The sequence below is a fragment of the Anser cygnoides genome, chromosome 5 (assembly GCF_040182565.1).
Source record: "Anser cygnoides isolate HZ-2024a breed goose chromosome 5, Taihu_goose_T2T_genome, whole genome shotgun sequence".
NCBI classification, from domain to species: domain Eukaryota; kingdom Metazoa; phylum Chordata; class Aves; order Anseriformes; family Anatidae; genus Anser; species Anser cygnoides.
In genome coordinates this window covers 37,692,177-37,716,481 of record NC_089877.1, presented here as the reverse complement: position 1 = coordinate 37,716,481, position 24,305 = coordinate 37,692,177, and the positions used below count along the sequence as shown (strand labels likewise).

General features: G+C 48.3%; 2 protein-coding genes and 1 long non-coding RNA gene across 5 annotated transcripts in view; 2 read left to right on the top strand and 1 right to left on the bottom strand.

Annotated features, from left to right (window-relative positions):
- Positions 1–281: 281 nt before the first annotated feature.
- Positions 282–2,000, bottom strand: CDKN1C (cyclin dependent kinase inhibitor 1C). 2 transcript variants are annotated; one of them, XM_066997892.1, is made up of 3 exons: positions 1,498–2,000; positions 1,081–1,207; positions 282–978 (listed from the first exon to the last, which is right to left on the bottom strand). In XM_066997892.1, the coding sequence occupies exons 1-3, from the start codon at positions 1,789–1,791 to the stop codon at positions 767–769; spliced, it is 633 nt and encodes a 210-aa protein (XP_066853993.1). In that variant the 5' UTR covers positions 1,792–2,000; the 3' UTR covers positions 282–766. The 2 variants fall into 2 exon arrangements, with proteins under 2 accessions (XP_066853993.1, XP_066853994.1); XM_066997893.1 differs by having other exon boundaries at positions 1,332–1,967.
- Positions 2,001–2,342: 342 nt separating this feature from the next.
- LOC136790924 (uncharacterized) lies at positions 2,343–10,207 on the top strand. Its single transcript, XR_010831792.1, has 3 exons — positions 2,343–3,315; positions 5,895–6,524; positions 6,596–10,207. It is a non-coding gene; the product is annotated as an uncharacterized lncRNA (long non-coding RNA).
- Positions 10,208–12,977: 2,770 nt separating this feature from the next.
- The window catches only part of SLC22A18 (solute carrier family 22 member 18), a 57,432-nt gene continuing 46,104 nt past the window's right edge, over positions 12,978–24,305 (top strand). The window contains exons 1-4 of one of the 2 annotated variants that reach the window (XM_048066686.2): positions 12,978–14,246; positions 15,559–15,656; positions 17,979–18,124; positions 18,833–18,965. In XM_048066686.2, the coding sequence (XP_047922643.1) occupies positions 14,118–14,246; positions 15,559–15,656; positions 17,979–18,124; positions 18,833–18,965 (506 nt within the window). In that variant the 5' untranslated portion in view covers positions 12,978–14,117. The remainder of the gene's footprint in view (positions 14,247–15,558; positions 15,657–17,978; positions 18,125–18,832; positions 18,966–24,305) is intronic. The other variant, XM_048066685.2, reaches the window with a different exon arrangement.

Below are 24,305 nucleotides of genomic sequence, written 5' to 3'. Positions count from 1 at the left end.
CACCTTCGGCAAGAGGAGAAGGTAAAAACAAAGCGTAGAAAGGCTGAATTTGGGGCTTCCATGGGTGTGTGTTCCCTACCTCACTTTAACTCCAGCAGCACTCACACACATGTGGTCACAAGCCACCAAGTCCTTTCCTCCAGCAACTGGGGGCAGCTTTGCACTGCACAGGGGGGTGTGGATGCAGCCACAGTGCATGGAGCAACACGGGCTTAGGCCTCAGTGATCACAGTCACCTCCCCAGCTCCCTGGGACATCTGCACAACACACACCAAGCAGCATTGCAAGGGTTTCCTGGATTTTTTTATTATTATTATTTGAAGTTGTGGCATTATTTGCAATGGCAGTGGTACAAACCGGCTCAGGAACCATTGAAACAGATTTGTCTTCAAGTAAATTCTAAAAAATGTTTTGATTCATAACTACATCTTGCGAATGCAAAAAAAAAAAACTATAAAAATAAATTTACATTTTGTAAATAACAAAAGCAAATATAGTGCCCTTTGGCTTAACCAAAAGAAAAAAAAAGACTATTGGATGTCAATCAGTTATCCACATTTCTGACATAAATAGAAAATATAAGTTAGTATAACTCTTAAAAAACGTTTTTGTACAAATATACACTTGCTTTTTTCTTTTTTTCCTCCACCTTTTCCTTTTTTTTTTTCTTGCACTGAGAGATCAGCAGAGATTAAACATTTCATATAAATGACTTTTAAAGCTTTACACTTCTGGCCAGTGTACTCACATTAGGCATAATACATTTCTATATAGAACGTAATACATTGCACAGTTGTACGGTAACACTGCTCCGTGCGCGGCCGGGCGCTGCGCCTGTGGCTCCGGCTCCGCTCCGGTTTCGCTCCGGCTCCGCTCCGGGGCCCGGGCCGGGCGGGGGGGCCCCGGTTGGCCGTGCCTGGGGGGGCGCCTCGCCCCCGGGGCTGCGCGCCTCTCCCGTGGGTGCCGTAGTGCAAAAATCTAGGGGGGGGCGGGGAAAAAAAATAAAAAATTATGATGGGATACGTAAATTAATAGGAAGCCCCCTACCCGAGCATCATCCTCCCTCCGAGTGCTCCTCACCTGGCTCACCGGAGCCGCTTGCGGGGGGTCTGCTCAGCCGGCACGGCGGCGGGGGGGGACGCGCAGCCGGGGGGGCGCTCGGCCGCTGCCTTGGGCTGCGCCGGCCGTTTCCTCCTGGCGAAGAAATCTGGAGGGGGGGGGACGACGAGAGAGGGGGCGTCAGCGAGGCGGAGAGGGTGCACGGGGGGGGGGGGGGGGGCGAAAAGGGGGGGGAGGACCCAACTCCCCGCTCCCCCCGTCGGGGCACGCACCTGTGATGCGGGCGGCGGCGCCGCTCCGTCGGGCGGCGCGGCGGCGAGGAGCGGGGGGCGCGGCGCGGTTCTCCCGGCTCAGCCGCCCCCCCGGAGCCCCCTTGCCGGCGGCGGGGGGCGACGGTGCCGGGGGAGCCCGGCGTAGGGGGACCCGACGGCGCCCCACCTGCAGGGTCTCCCGGTAGAAAGCGGGCACGGCGCCGCCTTCCACCTCCTCCCAGCGCAGGCGGCCGGGCGCGGGGGGCAGCGGGGTGTCGGTGTGGAAGTTGTAGTCCCAGCGGCGTTGGTCGGCCTCGCCCATCTCCCGCAGGCGGCTCCGCAGCTCCCGGCCCAGCTCCTCGTGGTCCACCGGCCCGAAGAGGCTCCTGCAGACGGCGCTGCGGTCATGGCCGGCCAGCAGCGCCCGTCGGGCCGCCAGGCGCTCCAGGGCCGGGGGGCCGGAGAGATGCACGTCGGCCATGGGTGGGTGGAGGGGGGGGTGCGTGGCTGGCTGGCTGCGTGAGGGCCCCCCGCCGCTCCTCCTCGCCGCCAGTCCCGTCGCGTCCCGCAGCCTTGCCTCCCCGCCTCTGAGCCCCTTCCCCCGGCCGCCCCGCTTTTAAACCCCGCTCCCCTCGAGGCCGAGCAAAACACCCATTAGCAGCACGGCGTTTCCCTGCCAGCAGCCCGCCGCGATTGGCGGCAGCCCCCCCGCCGCCCCCCCGGCCCCCGACGGCAGCCCTCCTGCCCGCGCCCTCCATTGGCTGCGCCGGGCAGCGCCGCTCCGCCGCCGGCCGCATTGGCCCGGCCCGGCCCGGCCCCGCCGCATCGGGCCGGGGGGGGCGGCCCCGGCGCTGGCCCGGCCCCGGGGGGGCGGCCGCGGAGCTCCCCGCCCGCCGCCGCCTTTGTCTGCCGCCGGCCGCAGCTCCGCCGACGCCTCCCCGGCGATTTTCGGGCTTGTTTTTATCCCCTCCCTCCCGCCTTGCCAGCCCGGAGGTGGGGTGTGTGTGTCTGTGGCATCATCGTTATGTTTTAGCCTTTTTACTTCTTTTTTTTTTTTTTTTTTTTTCCCCGAGGGGACGTTTTGCAGCATCCGTAGGGCGCGCGGGGGGAGGACAGCGGGACCGCTGCCGGCTCGGGGTTTTTATTACGCTGCTGCAAAACAAAGCGGGATGCTTGCAGATCTCAAAACAAGCTGAGGGCTATTTTTAAAAATAGGACTGCTCGGCTGCATGGAAGTAATAAGTCGCAGCCTCGCTGAATAGAAATACATGAAAACCACAGCATTTTCCTCTCCTAACTTTTAAACCCACATAATACATGTTTGTTCACTGCAGATGAACTAATCTCGCTATTGTGTTGCCACGGATCAGCTGGCTTGCGCTTCACATTTTCTGCAGGTCACTGCAGTCATTGCCTTTTGTTGTTTTGGGATGGGGGAGCGCAAAATGAAGGGGGGGGTGGAGGGAGCATGATCAGACATGGTGCCAAGACTGGGCCCAGAGCACCATCATCAGAGGCTCGGTACCATGGTGAGCTTCTCTGCGAGCAAGGAGGGAAGATATGTACACAAGATGCCCTTTGCCCCCTCTGCGAGCAAGGAGGGAAGATAAGTACCCAAGATGCCCTTTGCCCCTCCGCACTGTTTTCCCCGTGTCTGTGGCCACTGCCAACCACATCTTCAGCCCCACTCCCAAGGAGTGGCAGGGCCCAGTGATGCCCCCACTTTGGGACTCGTGAGGTCCCTAGTATGGGACCTGTGGGGAGGGTCTTTCAGCACCCAGGCTTTGAGATGTCACAATGAGCTTGGTCTCCCAACATCATTTCTGATGTCTGTGGGGGTGGGAGGGCTCTCAGACAGAGGTCTGTAGGTCTGTAGCTTTGCAGTGGTGAAAAGAAGACACCACAAATGTGTTCAGGGTGCAGGTCCCCTGGCCGTGCTTTGGTTTGCAGGTCAGGCCCCAGGTCACTCATTTCACAACTGGGTAGCACAGGTGCTTTAGAACAGGTGAAGACTTTTATCCATTTTAAGATAGCTGTTTGGGTGTGGTGTTCTCAACAGGTACTCTTGGTTTCTTGTGTGAGGCAGACCGATGTGGAAATACCACCACAGTGTCCTTCCTGAAGTGGCCCCCAGGAGGTCTCCTGGCCCAAAGGATGTCACCCGAGCAGCTCCCAAGAAATCCCTCGTGGTGACTCTGTGTCTGAATGGGTGGTAGGTGAGCGTGGGTCAGTGAGGGTTAGGCCAGGGTGAGAAGAGAAGGCAAGGAGCCATGCTGGTGTGATAGGGGAGCGCATTGGCCATGGCGCCACATCCACCTCTCCCCGCCCCAAGGGGCGGGTTGTGTTTAGAAATAAACTGTGTAGAATGGGAAACCTGCTGAAAAAAGTACCTTCTATTCAAGTTGGAGCAAAATGGCGGTGGTCGAGTCCCTGCAGACAGGAGCTCTTTGTGAGGAGCCCTTGCTAACCTGCTGTGGTCCTCCTGGCCGCCTTTCCTGTTTTCGGCCTCCTTGGTTTTATGCATTCCTGCAACAGAGGCTGAGTGAGCAAACTTCCCTGCTATTTGCAAGATGTGGGAGTACACTCTGAAAACCTTCGTCTCAGGCCTTCCAAAGCATTTTCGGAGGTTAGCCAATATTTACGTAGCGCTCGAGGGATGCGAGGAGCTCTGCTTTTAGCAGGAAAGCATTTGCAGGGGTTGCCACGGGTGGGAGGCCACTTTGCCTTCCAGCTCACCTGGGAGGTAAAGCAGCTCATGTTCAAGGTTTTAGTGTCTGATGGGGTTATTTTAGCTCATCTTCCTCATTCCTGGTGCTCTCCATCTCTTTGACATGTTTTTTTTTTTTTTTTTTTTTTTTGTGTGTGTGTGTGTGTCTGGTAATACTACATTGATGGTGACAATGTGGGGGACTTTTTGCTCGCAGTTGCCATTTCTGGTAGTGTCCAAGCTTGTCTTCTGCATGGAAGGTAAGCATCCAGCTCGTGTGAGGAGGGAGCACTGTCTGCACAGAGATGTGGTGTTAATTTAGTGAGTTTGTGAACTTTAAGGCCAGAGGAATATGGTATGAGCCACTAGATGAGCAGTTTGCCCAACATGAGCCTCAAAGCCTTACCCAAGGGCCCATTCACTTCTTTGGAAATTCCCGCTCCAGTGCAGAGCGGAGGAGTCATCGTTATGCTTAGAACAATGCCCTGTAAGAATGAAGCATTTTTGCTCAAAAAGACCGATTAGCTCTGCATACCCAGAACCATATCTGCTGATGTTGGAGAAAACAATGACTTGAGCATGTATTCCTGCTGGCTGCTCTGTTTCGGAGGGTGAGGGGAGGGAAGGCGAGCTCCTTTATGGCTTGTGTATCATTGTAGGGATTGTGACTGCAGGAGGTTTATTACGTTTGTTCCTGTTTGGAAGGAGTCCAGGGTGGCCATCAGAGCGAGGGCCGAGGTCGCTGCCTTGGCAGATAGGGGAGGAAAGGTCCTCACACTGCAAAGTGAGCAAGAAGCAAGTGAGCACATTCAGTAATGTTAAGGTGTTAGTAAGGTAACAAAACAGAGAGCCCTTGCACTGTCATTCTGGCAGGGATGGTGGTCATAGAACTGCAGTTTAACTTCTTCGCAGTAGAGGGGTGGTGGAGGCAAACACATCCCCATGACACTCCTCCATCTGCTGGAGTCTCAGCATCTCCTGCATGAACGGTCCAGTTCTCGAAGTGCTGCCAGACAAACAGACCCAGGTTCTGGGTTCAAGCCTTCTATTTTGGTCCCATCTCAGTTCCCTAAACAGGGCTTTGTCCTATACACCTAGCAACATTTAACTCAGAATTAATTTAGTGCAGTCTAAATGCACTCGCCTCACTTCAGGACATGTTGTATTTGATAATTGTTTTAGCAGATATGTAGAACAATAAACGCTAGTACTTTATCTCCCATGCAGTTCTCTTTTACTGTGCATGTGATCACGCATGGTTTGCAGTTTTGCGTTTATACCAGTGGCAATTTTGTGTGGTACTTTGGAGTCCTGCTTATATAAGCCACAACTAAAGTTCAAGCCAGTGCAGGCTGTCAAGGCTTCTGCTTGGGGCTCTTTCACCATCTAAGTGACCTTTCAAATTATTAAAGCCCACGTACATTCAGAACAGCAATAAAAAGTCAAGTTATCTGATTTGATAGCCAGGCAAAAACATGCTAGTTCAGGGGTTAAAATGTGGGAGGATAATCTGAACAAAACCCTGAAAAAATGCTGGTGGGTTTTCTTCAGTTTAGATTGCTGTATATTCCTTGTTGAATTTTCAAAATCAGTCAAAAACTCAAATCTCAGAAAAGCGCTTTATTTCATTTAATTTCACTTAATCCCCCCCCCCCCCCTTTTTTTTTTTATTTCTTCTTGGCTCTGAGAAGAAGCTAGCCTTGCTGTGCTGCTGCCCCTTTGCTTTTCATAGTGGATCCACGGTAATACTATTCTCAGAATAGCTTTTTGGGTCTCCTCCAACTTGGGCTATTCTATGCTTCTATAGGTTGTTTCTAATTCCTGTACTGGGAGAGAGTCCATTACCCCAGTTTTATTTTCAATGTACTGTTTTTTAGGTGAACACTGCGTCGATGCTGGCAGTTGTGCAATGACTGCTGAAGGAGATCACTTGTGGCCTCAGCTCCTGCAGGAAGTACCTGATCCAAAAAAACAAGCCCAGGAAGAGCAGGAAGCACACCAGGAGTATCCTCAGATGGATCCCAGCCACACCTAAAGGAAACAAAACCTACATTTAAAAAAATAAAAATAAAAAAATCCCAGCCCTGGAAGATGCAGCCTGACCGTGCCCGGGCTGGCCCCGATACGCGGGGCAATGGTGCCCTCTAATGTCGGCCGGGCCCGGTGGAGCCGCCCGCTGCCCCCCGGAGGTGCCAGGTGCCTGGGTGGGCTGCCTCGGGTGGGCTCTGGCAGGGGGTACAGGTCTTAAATCCGTCCAGGGTGTGCAGAACTGCCAGGGTATCAAAATGCATGGCAGCCGAATTCACCCGCCTCTAGGTTTTGCAGGTTATTTCGAGCCCATTTGACTCCTTGGCAAGACCTCTGGATGGGAGAATGCCTTCAGTTCAAGCTGTGAAAATGAGGTTAAGGTGCACGTTATCCCGCTCCCCAGGCTGGGTTCCCTCTTGTTTGCCGCTCCCTCCGATCCCCGCGATGGGCTGTGAGATAGCTTACGATGATGCAGCGAGGTGAGATAATTCCCCCCACCCCCCAGCCTCCCATATGCAATTCTTTAATTAATTTATCTCCTCGCCTACAGCTTTACATTTGCGTTCAGCATAGTAACTTTCTGAAGACGCGGCGCTGAAGCTTTCCCTAATCTCAAGAAGTGATCATTTTGTAATCTGCCTCGTGGACTCCTGGCATTAATGTGGCTGCAGGCTCTGAACAAGGACCAAGCACAACACAGCCGGCGGTGAACCTGCAAGGGAGCGAGTCGTTGGGCTCCCAGGGGGGCGTCCATCACGTTCCTCCTGCAGCCAGTCTAACTGTATGGAGGCTGCCCTGCCTGCAGTACGGTATGTGTTCAGATAGGGCAGGGAGTTAATTGTAGCTGGCATAGCACTATAAACATGCTTATGTCATGTTGTAATTGGCTCTTGGTGAAACAGCTTCACAAAGGTGCAATCAAAGGCAGGCTTTTGCCCCGATGCTAGCAGGTATCTCGCTGTCCTCCAGCAGGCAGCTTTGCCAGCATGAGCATTACGATTCTCTTGGTCATGTCACACAGTAACATATTCTGCATGGAGTCTCTCCATGTTGTTTAAAGTCAAAGAGAGAATCTTATCTCCAACACAAGCATGGCATCTGTCCTGGGAAGAGCATAAGCAAGCCCTGGTTATTTATAAATAAGCATGTGCCCTGCACAGCAAAGTCTGTGCGTACGGTGGCACATGGCGGCATTTCAGACTGACGTGGTACAAATACTTCCAGCATGAACCGCGTTCTCAAACGTTGTCATGACTGAGTGAGTCAGAAACAAATGTTTGCTAACAGCAAAAGCAGCAGAGGAGCTGGATGCAAAAGACTGAAGGAAAAAATCCCAACAGCAAATTTAATCTAGGTTCTTTCCTCTTGGTGCATCACAAGGACTGAGCCAGTCCATGGTTTCTGAGGGTGCTTACAGTGAGGGGGATGCAGTGGTGGCTTCATTTGTGCAGAGTTGGATGGATTTTTGGCAAATGATTTATTGCTGAGGCTCAGGAGGAGTATAATCCTTCATGCTGTCCTGGCTGTGCTGGGCAGAGAGGAGTGGAAATGATTAAATCCTTCTTGTTTCATCTTGACTGTAAGGAGAAGAGAGTCTGGGCAGCGTTGCAGAGGAGATTGGTGTCACTTTGAAGAGGAGTCTCCAGCACCTGGTCAACACAGGAAGGCAGTGGGAATTTCCTCCTAGCACCCTCCCTTACGGGGACTTACAGAGATAATCCCACTGCTGTCTGCTCGGGCATTAGGAAAACAAGTTGGCCGCTTGTTGCAGCAGCACCTTTTTTCTCTGTTTCAAATACCTGAGTATTGGCAAAATGCTCTGGTCCCATCACTGCTTTGGCAGGGCTGGTGCTGAACCAGCTTGGATTGCAAATTTGCAGGGTTTGCTTCATTTCTGGGAAAGGCCTATGATGGGTCCTAGTTTTAGTGCACGGAGACTTTGATGTTGGGAATCGTGTGCTCTGGAAAATAACTGTGTGAAGCAGAGGGCATAGCTCCAGGTGAGCTGCTCTTGTACTATTCCAGCCCTCTCCAACAGCATGTAAAGTTTACTTTGATTCTGCACAGATAGGAAAATCTCTTTCAGCGGGCCTAGTGCTGTTTCAAACTTCTGAAGAAGTTCTGAAGAACTGCCGTAAGCAATGAGCCCAAAGTCATGCTGATTTCTTTTTGTGTTGGGCAAATTCAAGCTGAGGGAGGGTGGGAAGGCCAGGAGGAAACAGTGAATGGTCTCCAAAGTCTTCCTGTGGTTTGAACCGAAATGTAGTGGGGAAACCATACCTCTTGTCTCCCTAGCTAAAATCAAGATTGCGAGCGTTATCCCCAGGCAGAGCTGGCTACAGCTTCTATCCCTGGTACAGGTGATGTGAGCCTGGCTGGCAAAATACAAACACTGCTGGCGTCTGGCCACCTCGGGAGGTGTCACCACCTCTGAGCTGCTGGTAAATCCAGCCCTGCATGTTTACGGATAGCCCTCCTCCTTTGTCCCGCCTCGTCCGTGTGTGTGCAGTGAATATCTGCACCATAGGGTTGTCCAACCCACAGAGCAGAAGGAGCTGGGCATGGGGCAGCCACGCCCTTTTCTCCACATCCCAAGGAGGCTCCACGGAGGTCTGGAGACCTCATGGAGAAACCAGCAAGGAGAATGGGAGGGGATGCACATCTCCCCTGGCCCACGAGCAGATAGGGGTTTTTCTGGGAATGTAGCACAGACCCTCCTCTGTGCAGGGAAACCGTGGTCGGGATGTGCAAGGTTTTACAGACACATGCTTTGCAGCTCTCTAATTGCCTTGTGCAGAAACATACATTAGCAGGAACATTAAATACACATCCGTGTTTTGTTTGTGCTGGGTATAGCTTAGTTGGACGGCTAACCAACAGAGAGATTTTTGTTACATTGTGTTGCTGGTGGTCTCTCAAATGCCTGAGAGTTATAAATCAGGCAATTGTTTGATTCTGACACAGGAAAATGTTTTGGTAAATGCAGGAGGCTCAAGACTAGCTGAAAATGTCTCAGGCTCCCATTGTTTGCAGAATGTAATGTGTGCAGAGGAAATCTACAGCATTCCTGTGACAAACCGCAACAAGAAGCTTCATACAGCCCAAATCATTTACAATTCTCATATAAATTATAATGGCTTAAATGTTATTTAAATGATAAACAGCTTTTGCATTCCAGACATTGCTGTGATTCCAGAAGGTGGCTGTATAATACCAGTTGAATGAAACATTGCATATTGAGGGCTGAACGTGAGGCTTTATTTGCCCGTATCCGTTTTTGTCACATCTAGCATGTTCTTTGGATAAGGACCTTGGACTCCCAAAGCACTGTGTGTATCTTGGAGCGTGGGGCTCCATCCATTACCCAGCAGCAAGCTGTCTGGAGGTCGGTCACGCCGACGTGCCCGTAGGCTGAAGACACAACTGCAGAGACAGCAGAAGTGTCCATCGCTCCTGGCCATCCCCAAGGGCACCGCTGGGGGACATCACCCCTTGCCCAGGAGGGACAGAGCCATCGAGAGACCCCATGGGCTGCAGTACTCACCCGGTCGAGGATTTCAGTGTGGGAGGAGTCTTTTTTCTTGCTGTTTCCTCAGTGCCTCAGTATGACAGACTGCTGGAGGCTGGTGGCATTTGCTATGTTTTGAGGCTTTCACTTTCAGGAGTAGGTCGGTGGCTGCTCTCCAGATTCGCCCAGCACCCCTTCTCTTTAGGAGCAGCTGACTGAAACTCGAGGGCTCTCCATTCCCCCAGGAGGGATTTGGGGACAGAGGTGGGCCATGGCAGCACCTGGGAGAAGACTGTCCCAGCAAGGTCCTGCTGGAGCTGGTAAGACTGGATGGGTGCAAAGAGCTGAGAGTTTTCATCCTATTTGGTCATGTTATTCTTGGTGTGACTCTCCTGAATTCAGGCCGCGGTATTTTTTCCAAAACCCTTCTACAATTGACACAGTCTCTACCCCATGCACATGTTTGGATGTCAGATTCCAGCATTCAGAAATGTTCTCTTCTGGTTTAATTTATCCAGAGTATGAGAGAGGCAGTTTCTACTGCCCTGTGGTTAAGCAGCAGGACTGGCGTCCAAAGGATGATCGAATCTGATTCCAGCCTCTTCCACAGACTTCCTCTGTGATTTCAGACCAGCCATCACACCCTGCTGGCTGTTACTGTCCCATCTGTAAGGCGAGGAGGATCCAATTCTTTTCCCTCATCCAAGTCTGGAGCTCTTTTTGTGTTTGCAGGGCACCAGACGGGGCCTTGGTATTAGATGGAGCTTTGGGGCTTTACCATTAAAAAGTCAGTAATAACCAGCCCTATTTCAGATAAAATGTGATCTGCAGTTTAATATGCTAAGTAACAAAGACTTTACCAAAAGAATGAACAATGGGCTTTTTCCATTTTACAAAATAATTTGCCAGGCAGAACAAGCACACTAGCATTTTTATAAAAACAAATTATAAATAATTGCTTTTTTGCAATTTAATACACACATAGAAAGAGCCAAAAGAGTTCTGCAGCCACTGGGAATCTGATTTCATTGCCGATTTGGACTGTCTCCGTAGTTTTTATGAAAATCCCTGAAGACTATGCTATTTTGCTATTTTGTAAACTAAACATGGCTTTTTTTTTTTTATTTTTGCTGGCCATGTGGATTCTTTTTCCGTTCATTAGCAAGCTGCCTTTTTTTTGTGTGTGTGTGAACACAATTAAACAAAAGAATAAATCAGTCAACAAACATGGGACATAATTCTGGCTGTCCTGGGCCATATACACTCTTATTTGCTCAACAGTATAAATCTTTCAGCAGACTACAGATGAGCCCATTGCGCTTGGGGACGGGGAAGGGAGGGATGTCCCGATGTGCTGACTGACACCAGCCCGTGGAGCATCTTGGGTTCCCGTTAGGAGAGCATTTCTTGACCAAAAGCATCGTGGTCTCCTTCCTGGGCTGCTCCTACAGTGCAGGTGGGCTCACAGGTATTTGGGAATTGCTTCAGGGGACTGGTTCCTTTTCCTCTCCCATACTTTGGACATGATGGTTCCCAGGGGGTTGTGTTTCCATAAGGGTTGTTTTTTTTTTGTTCTGGAGGAGAATTTGACTCATCCCACTCTTTTTTTGTTTTGTTTTGTTTTTTCTTCTCATAGAGGGAGAGCTCACATCGACAGAGGATTTGATGCCTGAGAGATGCCTATCACTGCTGGCCAGCACTTCTGTGGCCCTTAAAGGCTCTTTTGAGGCTGTAAATCTTGTTCTGACAGCTAAATCCCACCCAGAGCACTTCGTGTTGTTCCAGGTCATATTAACCTTCCTCTGTCAGAAAACTCAATCTGACAAAAGGATCCAGGACTCATTTCCTCACGATTTACCCTTTTTCAACCAATATTTTCAACTGCTGGTGTTGCTGTGGGTGGGTTTCCCCTCTCCATGTACTTTTAGCTGGCCTTTCTTCCCATCTCCAGTGATTTGAGAAAGATTTCTGCCCAAGTAACATAAACACTAGGTCTTTACTATTTTTTAAAAGATGTTCTCAGATTTCTCACTCTATTTTTCCACAGATCACCAGATAAATAGGCCTCAGGAAAGATATACCAGGGAGGGCAACTATAAATACTCCAAAATGTTGAGAATAAGTGTCAAGACTTAATGCATAGCTAATAGCCTAATCTGCAGTTTAATCACAAGACATTTACATTTATCTCCTCACTTGCTTTCAGCGCAGTCTCCCTGGGATATCTGTCCATTTAAAGTTTATTTATGCTACCCAAGAAAATTCATCTGCTATTCATAAGGTATTCCTCCCCATTTTTAAAATTAAACTTTATTCTTTAAATACAACTCATCAGTGGCTGAGTGCTACACGGGGTGTAGTCCACCGCTGATCCAGAAAGTGCCTTTACCTTAAAATGCAACGCCAGCCTACACCACCCATTATATCATTATCATTACAGATACAGATGAGCTGGCCCCCTGGGCAGGATGAGGCTCATCTGTGGAGGGAGAAGGCATTTGATGGAGGGCGGTTGCATGTGCAAGTCATTGCTTTAGTGGGATCTGTTTTCAGTTGTTGCTGAGACAAACTTACCAGTCAAAATATTGCAGCTTTTCAAGTCCAAGTCAGCAACGTTTCCTGTAAGCAGTGTTTTACATTGTATTTGCATGAGTTGCTTTTGTGATTGTCTCAAAACCTCGGTAAAGAGAGCTCTGTCATTAATTTTACTCTTCTATTCAATGCTGGCGATTCGTACATTGTGCTTGTCCAGCGCAAACCAGGAAGTTTTATTTGACAATGTTGCTGCTGTGCTGCAGGAAACCCAAAGAGCAGAAAAAGCCATTGTTTTGTGCTTAGATGTACTCAATGCCAGGCACCAATCCTTTACTAAATTGGGATGCACTCTGGGTAACCTTCCTTCTTCAGTAACAGATATGACTCCTAAGCTGCCCTGAGCTGGGTCTGCTCGAGTGGTCACAGTGGTATAGGAGTGTCTCTCCTTAAAAGTGCTTTTTCACTCTTGCTCCAAATGTGTTTGCAGAAGGTTGTTCCTGGGCAGCCTCCAGCACTATGGCACCAGCCCCTGGTGAAACATTAATCTCTTGGCCTTCCCATCACTCACTGGGAGTCAGAGCCCAACAGCCTGCCCCAAATCACCGAGCTCTGTGGAGTAAGAAGCTGTACCCAGACATCTCACAGCTCCCTCTCCCTGGGCTTAGCTAGACACCTGGCAGCCCTGAGAACTGCTCTACGTGCAAGCCAGCAGAGGTACGTATTTGTCTCTGGATTCAGCCTTTGTGGTGAGTTGAGCCTCCGTTTCCACACAGAGGTGCTCCTCAACAAGCAGCTGGCTGATGTGCTCAGTGATGGAGCCTCAAACCAGAGGGTCTGCAAGAAATGTGAGAGCTGGACTGACCAAAGCCTTAAGAATTTCAAGAAGTCGAGCATTCACTTGTGTATGTGCTACAAAAAAACAGAGCTGAGCCAGTGTGTTTAAGCAGGACAGTGGACAAGATCTCCTGAGGTCCCTTCCCAGCAACAGCCCCATGATTCTACAAATTCAGGGTGCTGGGATCTCTGTTTTCTGTTCCTCTTTAAAATACAGATAATGCTCAACCAGACCTCCAGGCTTCAGCAAGTAAGCAAACAAATAAAACCCCAAGCAGACAAGCAAGGAAACAAACAAATAAAACCCTAAGCACTCAAGCAAGCAAGCAAATAAACATAACCCCCAAAGGACAAATGAGTCTTGTTTGTTTGTTTTAATTTTCCAGTTTGCAGTCAGCCTCCTAATTAGTGTGGATTTAATACATTTTAAAAAATATATTTATGTTTTGGTTTTGGCTAGTAATTTGTAGTCTGAGTGGAGTCATATGTGAACATTTTCTAGCTCAGGCTCTCTATAAATTTTCACCACCTGGTGCAGTGGGGAGAAAAGGTTCAGCAGGAGATCCTGGTGAAAACAACTGGAGCTGCATGTAAGACTGGTGTTTAGTTAGGATCTATGTAAATGTATTGCTGGAAGCACGAGGACTTGGAGACAGCCACTCTGCTGTGAGCTTCACTTGCAACCTCCAGAAATTAAACCTAAGTGCTTTCCATGAAGGATAAAACCAGTCATCTCTTCTGAGCCACCAGAGACAATGGAAGTGAGAGAAGAGAAGGAGTTAAAGAGCTGAAGGGTTTGTCACATGCTCTCACTTGGGGCAATGTCCACTTTTACCCTGCTGGGATTCTCAAGCTAGTCTTTGCTGTGATGGTCCTCTGAGCAATGCCCACCTGGGACAAGGCTGAAGAATGAGATCAGTGGCTCAATGAGTGGCTGCTTTTGATCCTGCCTAAGAAGTAAATGAGAGAAAGGGGGGTGAAAAAAAGAAAGAAAATCCCTGCCAAGCTGACTCAGCATATTTCACACTGTTAAGCTTTGAACTGTAAACACAGCATTTGCACCTTTTGTATACTCCACGTTCCCAGCCAGGACGCACCTTGGTGCCCCTTTTCAGCCCAGCAGCCTGCAGTAAGTCACCCCGTGAGTACTGCGTGTGAAAAAGCCAGCTCGGGGTGTGAGGAGAAAGCCTGGAGGATGAAGAGTGAGACACAGGGGGAGAGCAACCACATGGGAGAGCTCAAGAGGGGACGAGTGATCCTTGTCGCCTACCTGATAGCAACCATAGAGCTGACCTTCTTGTTCATGCAGCTTGGAGTCTTGCCTGTGAGTATGGGTTGCTGGGTTTTATGGCACTTCTTACCTTCAATGACAATTGTGAAATCTTCTAGCAAAGCCAGAAGGGACTTTTCTAGAAGAAAAAAGAGAGTAAAGTGTACTCCTATCTAGCAGGCAAGCTGTGACTGCGCTCAGGGTGTGCAGCTGCTTTATTGTACTGCAGCAGCACTTTGAGCCCTTTCCCAGTCTGAGGGCCCTGCTTGAGGCTGATGTCTCCTGCCTGTTCTTGCTAGGATGGGACCTGGGAGTGGTGAGAGACCCAATAAGCTGTCAGGAGAGCTCAGAGGTAGGTTTTCTGACAGCATTATATTCTCACCACAGGGCAAACTGCCAGCAGTGAGGAGTGAGCATGGCTTGAAACAGTAGGAGCTCTTGGACGTGGCTGAGCTGAGCAGAAGGATAGGAGAAGGGGTGGAGGGGCAGAAGCTGTGGGCGGTGCTGGGTGGGCAAAGGAGAGCATCAGCATCTCCTGTGGGTAGCAGAGGTGCTGCCAGAACCACAGAGGAGGGAGCAGCAATGGTCAAAATATGGGTTGTTGGAAAGGAGTGCTGGCAGACACAAGTGCAGTCCCCATCTCTCCAGGCCCTGTATTTTATGTGTCTTTTTTCCGTGCTCATCCACTTTCTGGTGTTTCTTTCCAATCTGTGAGTTCCTGGATCCATGACACAGCTGTCTGTCCTTGTCTCTGGTCAGCCCATGCTTTCTGGGACATCTCTGCTGCGTTTGTGCCTCCAGAGGCGAACTGCTCTCTCCTCCTGGGACAAAACCAACCCCATGGTGTCCTGAGCCTGTAGGCTGGGAGTGTTTATTTGTGGTGGCTCTTCAGGGTTTGCATCTCTTTTCTTTCCGTGGGCATCCCATGCAGACTAAAGGCCACATTTTTGCCCATATGTTGCTTGCTTTGTTAAACAACATCTCCAAGACCTAGGTGCTGGGTCTGCAGGCAAGAGAAGGCTGGTTACTGCCTACCTCATCCCTGTGTGCAGAGCCTGAATGGTAAAGGGCCTGCCTCAGGTTCAGCTGTGTTGGACCACAAGTGTAAAAAGTGATTCAGATCTGTCACCTGGTTCTAAACTGATGGTTTTGATCACATCCTGCTTATTTTCATCAGCAGATGATGTGGGCCAGAGGCTTTGTATTTATTCAGAAGCCTGAGACAATAAAGGTTGCATCTGTAGGTATGGAGAGCTGAAGGAAGCAATGGTTTGAAGCCATAGTCCTCTACGTGCAGAAATGAAGCTCTTTTTTCAGAAACATAATATACTTCATTTTCCCTGATCCATTTTTTTTTCTTTTCAAGTACTTGGCAAAGAGCCTGGGTTTGGATTCGGTGGGGTTTGGCTACCTCCAGACAACCTTTGGTGTCCTCCAGCTCGTGGGAGGTCCCATTTTCGGAAGGTAAGGGAGAACAATTCTCATGACCCTTTTTGTGGCTGAAAAAGGTCAGACTTTTTTTATATTTTAATCATAAAAACATTTAGTTCTGGTTCATGGTCCTGTTGAAGTGTTTGAAGACTTCATAAATGAACAATGGGAAAATAAATACTGTAAGTAGAAATACCACAATGTCGAAGCAACCTTTATATTAACTTAGCTATGTTTTAATGGCACACATTTAAGTGTAACAATATACTGGGAACAAGCTTAAGCCATCAGACTCCTCAGAGCCCAGGTCCTAATGGCTTAATCCTGCAAGCATTTTATAAGCATGTGTAACCTTAGAAATGTCCTGTGACTGGGAAACTTAGGGAAAAAAGGTCTTTATTCTTGTTAAGTAGAGCTGTCAATGAAAAGACTGAGGATCATGTTATTTCTAAGGCTGAATCTCACTGAATCTACATTAGGGTGTAATACAGAGCTAAAATTCCTCAGAGTTTGGGTGAATTTTTAAGAACTGATCTATCTACAAGCTCATCTACAGAAATAGGAAAAGAGTGGGAAAAGACTCAGGTTTTCTGCCTACGTCATGGGACATTTGCTCCTGTTCTTAATGAAAAGTGAATGGCAAGAAAAATCCTAGAGTGGCAGGGGAGTCTATTCCCCAAAAGCAGAAAACTTGAACTAGCAGTGTGATCCAGTGATGGGGAAACTAAAATGAGACTGAGAAAAATCTAGCTTTTCTCCTTAGTTCTGCTGCCAATCAGCAAGTGATACATGGATATGGTGCTAGTATGTGCCTTGGTTTCCCTTCGTGGGATTTTACCTTTGTGATTGACTTGGGTTGTGAACTCTGCTGTGTCCTCTAGTAGGCAGTGTGTAGCATCTCAAGGACCTGACCTCTCAAAGCCTTTTGATGATACCACAATACCTGTTTTAATACTTGAATGCCCATACATAATACTTGAATACTTGAATGTTACTTCTTTTAATATAGAAAACTAGAGAGCAGCATTTATGTTCTGGACCTGAGATATCTGATATCTGTTTTTTTCCTCTGTGCATGTCACTCACTAATGTTCAAAAAAGACACTGAAGGGAATGGGAAAAGGCAAAGAAAAATCTATGTGTGCCTGGCTTCCTGCTGGTACAGGTGCGGCTCAAGGTGTATGTTGCCAGATTGAAGCCAAAATTTGTGACGTACGTTTGAGATGTAAAGGATTTTCCTACATGTGAGACTGCTTTGTCCTCGATGTGAAAGTAGATAAAGAGAAAATAGGATGGATAAGAAATAGAAAAATGTGGAGTTTAGGTCAGTTCTTGTACATCTTGCCTGATGCTGCCAAATAGCCATGATATGATGAAGCACTGAAATTACCCTTTAAAAACAAAACCATAAAAGCCTTGGACTATCCAGTAGATTGAGGTCTGTAGGTTACAGATGGCTATTATAAGCTTCCCTGGGTTTAATGTAAGTAGAAGTTCTGACCTGAGCCTCCTCCTTAACATGAGTCCCTCTAATTACTTATGCTTAACTCTGTTTGCAGACCAATCTTGGCATTTTTTGTTTCTTTTAGTGGAAGCACCACTAATCGCTAGGCAAGGTAACACTGATCTGATAACTGTGATATGCAAGTTCAGTTAGGGGAAGGGAAAAATATAAATGAAAAACTTAATCTAAGGTGTGTTTTATAGTAATCTTAGTCCTAGTTGCTAAGAACCATTCCTATAGTACTCCTGGACATGATCTAAATTAGCTTTTTAAAATACCTTTAAAGTAAACCAAGGACTTGAATAGAACCTGAACAAAAACCTGATTTGACTGTTTTGTTATTTCTGTTTTGTTTTGTCTTCCTTAAATTGAAGCAAAACTGATCTACTGTTGTGAAGTCTTTATTAAACCTAAATAAGAAACTATCCATTTTTCTTCAAGGATGCTCTGAACATCCTCTGGAAACAAACCAGGACAACTTCAATCTCCATTGAACCTGGACCGAAAAAAAATAGCTGACTTGATTCCCTGGTCTCAAAATACTCAGAACTGAAAAATAAAATTTGAGGGCACTATGTGCTCTGAAATGATAATATTGAGTGTGTTAACTGTACACCTTCTGAGCTGCTGCACCTGCCTCTGCTTGTCAGGTCTTCAGCAGGCCTGAGATAAAACACATTGAGCTGGGCTCTGATTACCCAGACTGCCTCTGGGAGCTGAGCATCCCTGGAAATCCCATCAGTGCCTCTTGCAGGGTCAGTGAGTGAGACCAGAGTGGCTGTGCAATCCCACCTGGGTGGGTGGACCTGCCCCATCCCACTTCTGACAACCTCGCACTGTTTCTGTACTAGGTTTGCAGATCAGTTTGGTACCCGAGCTGCCTTAATTCTCTCCTGTGCCTCTGGAAGTGTCTTCTTCCTGCTCCTGTCCATCTCCACCAGTGTCCCCATCCTCTTCCTCTCCAGGCTGCCGGCTGTGTTCATGCATGGGCTACCAGGTAAGGTCGGGCAGGGCTAAGGGACTTTCCAAATTGCTTTTATTGCCTGGTTCCCCGCTTTGTGCTCATGTTGCTGGAAGTCAGCAGCATGAAGGAACATTAATGTGTTGAGGCTGAAACAAAGAGGACATGAAGCAGCACTTGTACTGGTTATGGAAAGCAGGGCTGGCTGCCTGTATTCCCAGTCTGGTCTTCTGACTGATCTCAAGCAAACTGCTTGGACATCACCACTTGGGCACAGGCATCGAATGCTTGCTGGCAGCAGCACTATACCAAACTTCTCAGCTGCCTTCTTGCAACCAGGACGTTTTGTAGGAGACCTTTTCCCTTTCTCCTGCTAAAGTGAGCATATATACCACATAGTCGGTGATACGTGGTTACAAAAACGGCTTTTACTTCCTACAAAGCTGTTCTGATTTAGACTGACTTCCCTAGATGTCTCTGTTAAAAACCACACCACCACCTTTAGCTACTGAAGTCCATGCAGCTCATACAAGAAGATTCATGTTGGTAGGGTGTCAGCCTCTTATCGCCACTCATGAAGTGGTTTTGGTTGTCATTTCCTGCAAATACGGACTCAATTAATTCCTTTCACTGGTGTGCATGAGCACAGGGTTGCAAGGACAGTTTTGTGGCAGGCACTGCTTCTGCGGCCCTTCTGCTCAGAGCCCACAGCAGGCTTCTTTCAAGGTATTTGTTTCCTTGCAGGTGCTCAGAAGGTTATTACAGACCTGACAGCTCCTTCCCAGCGTGCTGATGCTCTGGGGAAGCTGGGTCTTTGCTTTGGAATAGGAATCATAATCGGCTCTGCCCTGGGAGGGATCCTCTCCACCAAATTTGGGTGAGTGATCTGCTCATTTGTTGTTGGCCTTGCTGCAGCCATTGAGGGAACAGTGAAAGGATATTTTGCTCTTTTCACCCCTTACCAGTTTTTGATGATACTGTTCTTTGAATGAAGCAGTGTGCTGTGTTCTTGTGCCGGGCAAGGGTCTGGTATGATTCAGAGTGTCCAGAAGGCTTCTCTAACTCTTACTAGCAGCTCTTCACTAATTTTTAGGGCCAATAAGGCAAAGAACGTTCCAAACCTGACCCCTGCTGTAAGCTGTCTTTGTGTCCCACTGTGCCAGAGCCTCAGGGAGGACTAGTAGCATTACACCTGTGCTGGATAATGCAGTTGTAGACCCTCTCTTGCCATGTTGTTGGCGGTAGAGATTCACATCAGAACTCAATGTTTTGCTTTCCATACCACCACAGAGAACTACTTGCTGCAAAGCAGTGCACACTTCATAACCTGCTCCTAAGAAATAATGTTGTACAGCTGAGGAGTGGAAATCTGATGCAGTGTGAAACTCCTGCTGACACTGATGTGCTTGGAGGGATGCTGAATATAGAGCAAGACCTTGGGGAAGGGGAAAGCAAGGTCATGACACTGAGGGAAAGAGATTGAGGAGGTCTAGCCCTCAGACAGCAGGGTTAGGGAACGAAGCAATTCCTGAAAGAAATTCCTGATTTTACTGAATTTATTGGTCTCTGTTCATTACTGGTAGAGGAAGCTCAAAGCGAACAGTGCATCAGGGAAATACATGTGGCTGCAATCTTAATACATGTGGCTGCAATCTTCCTGGGAGAGATCCCGTGTTTCTGTGAAGGTGCTGGGGGAAGGAAGCCCTTGAGAACTTCTGAGTATTGTGCTCTACATTTCTTATGAACCTTAGCTTCTGTAGTTTTAGGTTAGCATGGAAATATTTTCTTTTTCAACCGCTGCGAGCATTATAGCTGCTCTTCAGTGTAGGCTAGAGGGTTAAAAAATAATAAGCTTCCCCCGATTATTTATCTATTGTTCTCCAGGTATCATTCTCGTCCTGGGAGCAATCTCTGTGGTCCTGGCAGGGTGCAGTGCCCGCTAGGTGGCACCGTTGGCTTGTCCCCCAGCTCTGCCTGCAGCCGCCTCCTCCCTGAGCTGCACCCTGATGCGATTTCATTTACATCCCATCTTCGTGAGCTTCAGGCACTTAAGTCACATGGCAACACTTTATTATTGTTATTATTCAGGCCACGAGCCCTTTTGTAGTGCCATAAGCGCTGTAAAATGTATATAGGAATGTCACCTGGGCATTTTGTGTAAGTGCAAGTGGCTACGGTGTTGGGAATTGTGCACAGAGCTCTGAACCCTGTTGTGTATCCACATGCCCTCATGTCTAGTGATGCTGCTTTGCATCTCACACCTCTGTAAAGGTGGATTAAATAAGGGACTTTAACCTTACTGTGTTAAAGAGCAGCTCCTGAAAACTCTGCTGCCTCTGCCTTGGTAGAACCACAGAAACTGCTGCAGACAAAATTTCAGGAGTTTTCTTCCTTCTCCTTGGGTTATTTCCCATGCAACCAGTGGAGGGCAGCTTCAGCTTGCAGTTTGTGCATGGCTGATGGAGCATCCCATCACAAGGATTTTGTGGCTGCTGCTCCTGCCATCGCATAGCAGGACTGGGGAATGCAGTCTGTCAGTCTTCTCCATGAGGATCTGTGCATCCCACTGGGAGGACCATAGGACTTCCCATGTAAAAGAGGCAAACCCGCACCAGTGTGCTGGTGGGGCCATTTTGACACCCCCCAACGTCCAGAGGGTTGGTGTGGGTTTGTAAAAAGCAGCTTAAAGATGAAGGACTGCTCCAAGGAAGCCGTCCTGGGTGTGGGGTAGTCACCTTCTCCATTGCAGAGTCCTGCCTTTTCCCTGACCTTGTGCTTAGCTCCTCCACCAGACTTCTGTGCAAAGATTATAGGTGCAATCCACTGATGTTTTTTTAAAGTATGTTGGCTAAGATCTGTGGTAAGCATAAACTCAGCCCTGTGTGCTTCTCCCCCAACAAGCTGGCAAGCTCTGTGCCATAAAACAGCCCTTGGAGCATCACTGGTGGCCTCTGGCTGTGTCTGAGACCTTGACCTGGAGGGAAAGGAGTGGGCGTCCCGTTAGGGACATACCCAAAGATCTTTCGTCCTGTAGCTGCATCCCACAGACTGGTTATTAATCATCCCACCCTGTTTCCCACACTGGTACAGGAAGGCTACGGAGCTGCGTAATCGCTTCCCTTTTCCATAGAAAAGTGACCCAATCTGCTTCCTTTGAAAATAAACATTTCTGCCGTCTCATGGAAGAGCAAAGCTGGAGATTTCTGTCCACTCGGCATTCTTCGCCCTCCCTCGCTACAAAGTTGGCCAGCTTTCCCAGTCTGTTGACAGCATTATTCATATGTTAGTAGCAGTTTGTATACAAAAGAAGGGGTAGAAGTCAGTCTCAGTTCCTCAGCTGATGTCATTTTGGTATTATTCTGCTGTATTGTATTTACCATTGATATACTTGACCTAAAAAGCTGGTCTGTTATTGTTTTCTTTGCTAGGATAATATTTATCAACCCTTATTTATTGAGGGAGTCCCAAGAAGGAAGTTGAATGACTCGTTCTGACTTGTGTAGGACTTTTTGGATGTCGAATTCGGACATCCATTTCTAAGCTGTGGCCACCAGCTCCAGCCCTTCCTCTTCTCTGAAGTACTCTGCTTCTCCCCATGTTTTCCAAAACTTTGAGTGAAGCTATAGCAAAGCAATCATCGGTGAAATGTGGCTTTGGTTTGTGCAAATCGAACAGCCAGCTGTCTTCACCCTACTGAACTTAATTTTTGGAGCCCTTACTCTTAATATGTGGCCCAGTCCTCTCACGTCTGAACAGCGCACGCAGCTGTGGAGAACAAGCTCTTTGTGGGCAGCACCATGGTCAGGCAAATTTAAACCACCTGAGGATCAGGTATAAGCCAATTAGCTAAGATTACAGCTGCTTGTGATAATTGTCTGGAAAGTGTTTTCATGTTTATGTGCTTTCTTAATTGATGTTTTGTGGTCATTGGACAGTTGGATCAGGGTTGTGGATGTAAATACCTAGCTTGAAACTGGCTCCTGTTCAACTGAGGTCTCCAGGTTGCTGGTGAGTCTGCAAACTCTGTCACAGCCCATCCACAAAAGGGGACTTGGAAAAGTAGCTCTGTTTTGTGCTGTGTAAGGGTTTCCCCATTGTCAGGCACTTACTGGGAAGCTGTTGGGGACCACAGGCTGCAGGCGGGTGTGCACCATGGGAGAGGTGGTGCTCTGGGCTGGTAGCAGGCTTTTGCCCCAGTGCTGTGGGTGAAGAGTGAAAGCAGAGGGCTGGATTAGTTTTCAAAAGTGGAAAGATGAGCCTAAGGTAGTTAATTACAGAGATCTCATCCTTTCTTCTGGGACTATGATTAATTGCATTTGGCTTCTTTCTTCTTTCTTTCTAACAAGGACGTACAGAAGCTTTGCTGAATGACCCAAGATTTGTTTGCTTTCTATGGACAAGGAGAGGTTTCTTCATTTTAGTGACTCAGCTTTAGGCTTAAATCTCTTGGAGTAATTGTTCTTTTGAACTTGGGATTTTCCTGGCCAAACCCCTTTGGTCTCTTATTTAATATTATTACAACAGGCTTTGGGGATGTTTTTTTCTTTTTCTTTTTTCTTCCTGGCTGTACTATTATCCTTCCTCCTCAAGGGGAAAAGAAGGAGCTTGTTTGCCTGGAGTAGGGGATTGCATTTCTTTTCAATAACCCATTTGAACCATGTCCTCTGGCAGGGAATTTCTCATTGCTTAGCGGCCGAGTGGAAAAACTGTGGGTGTTGAAAGGGCTGAAGGTTGGGAGCTGGGAAGGCGGCAAAGGGTGAGAGGGTTGCACTCTACTCCTGGACAAAGCGAGGCATTCTGATGCCTGGAGCCATTCCTGCTCCCTTCCAGAAGAAACTGTGGTATTTCTCTGCCTGGGATGATGTCGATCGGTGGCGCTGGCACAGGCATTGCTTTGTCCTTTGTGTCAAGGGACTTTGGGAAGAAGGAGGTGGCATCCACTTGCCAGTAAGCTGTCCCCAAGCTGCAGTGTGGTCTGTCACCATCAGTCAGGCTCTGAGGTTCTGTAGGAGAGATGGGGAGGGAATAACAAATTGAGATGCTTGTCATGGAGCTGACAGATTAGGGAAGGTGCAGAGAACCTCAGAAAAACAAACAAACAACAAAAAAAAAAACACAGGAGATTCAAGCTATTTCTTCTCATTTACTTTGCATGGCAACTGTTCTGGTTTTGGAAGCCACAGGCACAAAGATGGTCTGTAAGGTTTATGTTAACCATCTCTGGATAGAGGATTATGCACCTCATCCCTCCACAAAGTGTTGGGTCAAAGTTGAGGTCTAGACCACTTCTGTTTGACATCCCCTACAGCTGAGCTTTCTAGGTCTGATGACTTGTTTAACCTATTCTTGAACCTGAGGAATGCCTCAGTGCACTTTGTGTGAGTTTACCCAATCTTGGACCTTTACAATGGAGACAGGTGCACCTAAATTTGCTGTTCAGGCTCTAAGTGGCTGATGGAGAGTCACAGGCACTCCTATGGTATGATTTACCTCATTATGAAGCAGGCCCAAAGCAGCTCAGGGGACCTGTCTGTCGTGCAAGCTTTCTGTTTAACTTTTGTGTCACAAAAATCGAGCTCTGGTCATGATCACTATGCCAGAGTCTGATGTTGCATTGTGAACATGTTGGAAGCCACCAGGATGCAGGCCCTGAGCAGTTCCTCTTGTCCCTGCTGCTTTGTTGCAGCAGACAGGCCTGCAGCAAGCTCATCCCTGGCCCTTCCTGCCTGCAGACCTCTGTCTGACACTTTCTACAACCTCTAGGCCACCGATTGTAGGTGTAGGTCTGCTGGCTTTCACTTATTTACCCATTTTAAGACCACACCATGCCCTCCTTCCCCCTTTGCAGGCAGTAGGTAGGCTTGGCTTCCTTCCAAGGCCTGGTCTGAACTTCAGCAGGAGGAGGTCGGCTGATGGGGCTGAGAGCTCCTCTTTGGTCTTTCGCCCGTAGGTGGGGCCCTTTCCCAAGGGAGGAGAAGTGGGGTTCAAGGCAGGAGCCAGCAGCTCATGGTGGGGAGAGCTCATGCCTTATGGCTGCCCTCAAGGGCTACGGGGCTTGGGTTGAGCTAACTGGATGCTTGCATGGCAGCCCCTTCCCTAGTCTCATTAGGAACTGCCCATTTTTCTTTGAAAACCTTATTCCCCTTTAGTGTGTGTGTGGTTTTTTTGTTGTTGTTGTTTCATTGCAGGGGTGGGGGGACTCTGAGATGGCTTGCAG

What these genes read in the sequence shown, in the direction of transcription:
- CDKN1C (XM_066997892.1), bottom strand. Translation starts at nt 1,791, where the DNA reads ATGGCCGACGTGCATCTCTCCGGCCCCCCGGCCCTGGAGCGCCTGGCG. An exon ending in TCTACCGGGAGACCCTGCAG is followed by an intron (nt 1,208 to 1,497) that starts GTGGGGCGCCGT and finishes CCCCCCCTCCAG; the next exon opens with ATTTCTTCGCCAGGAGGAAA. An exon ending in AAGCGGCTCCGGTGAGCCAG is followed by an intron (nt 979 to 1,080) that starts GTGAGGAGCACT and finishes GCCCCCCCCTAG; the next exon opens with ATTTTTGCACTACGGCACCC.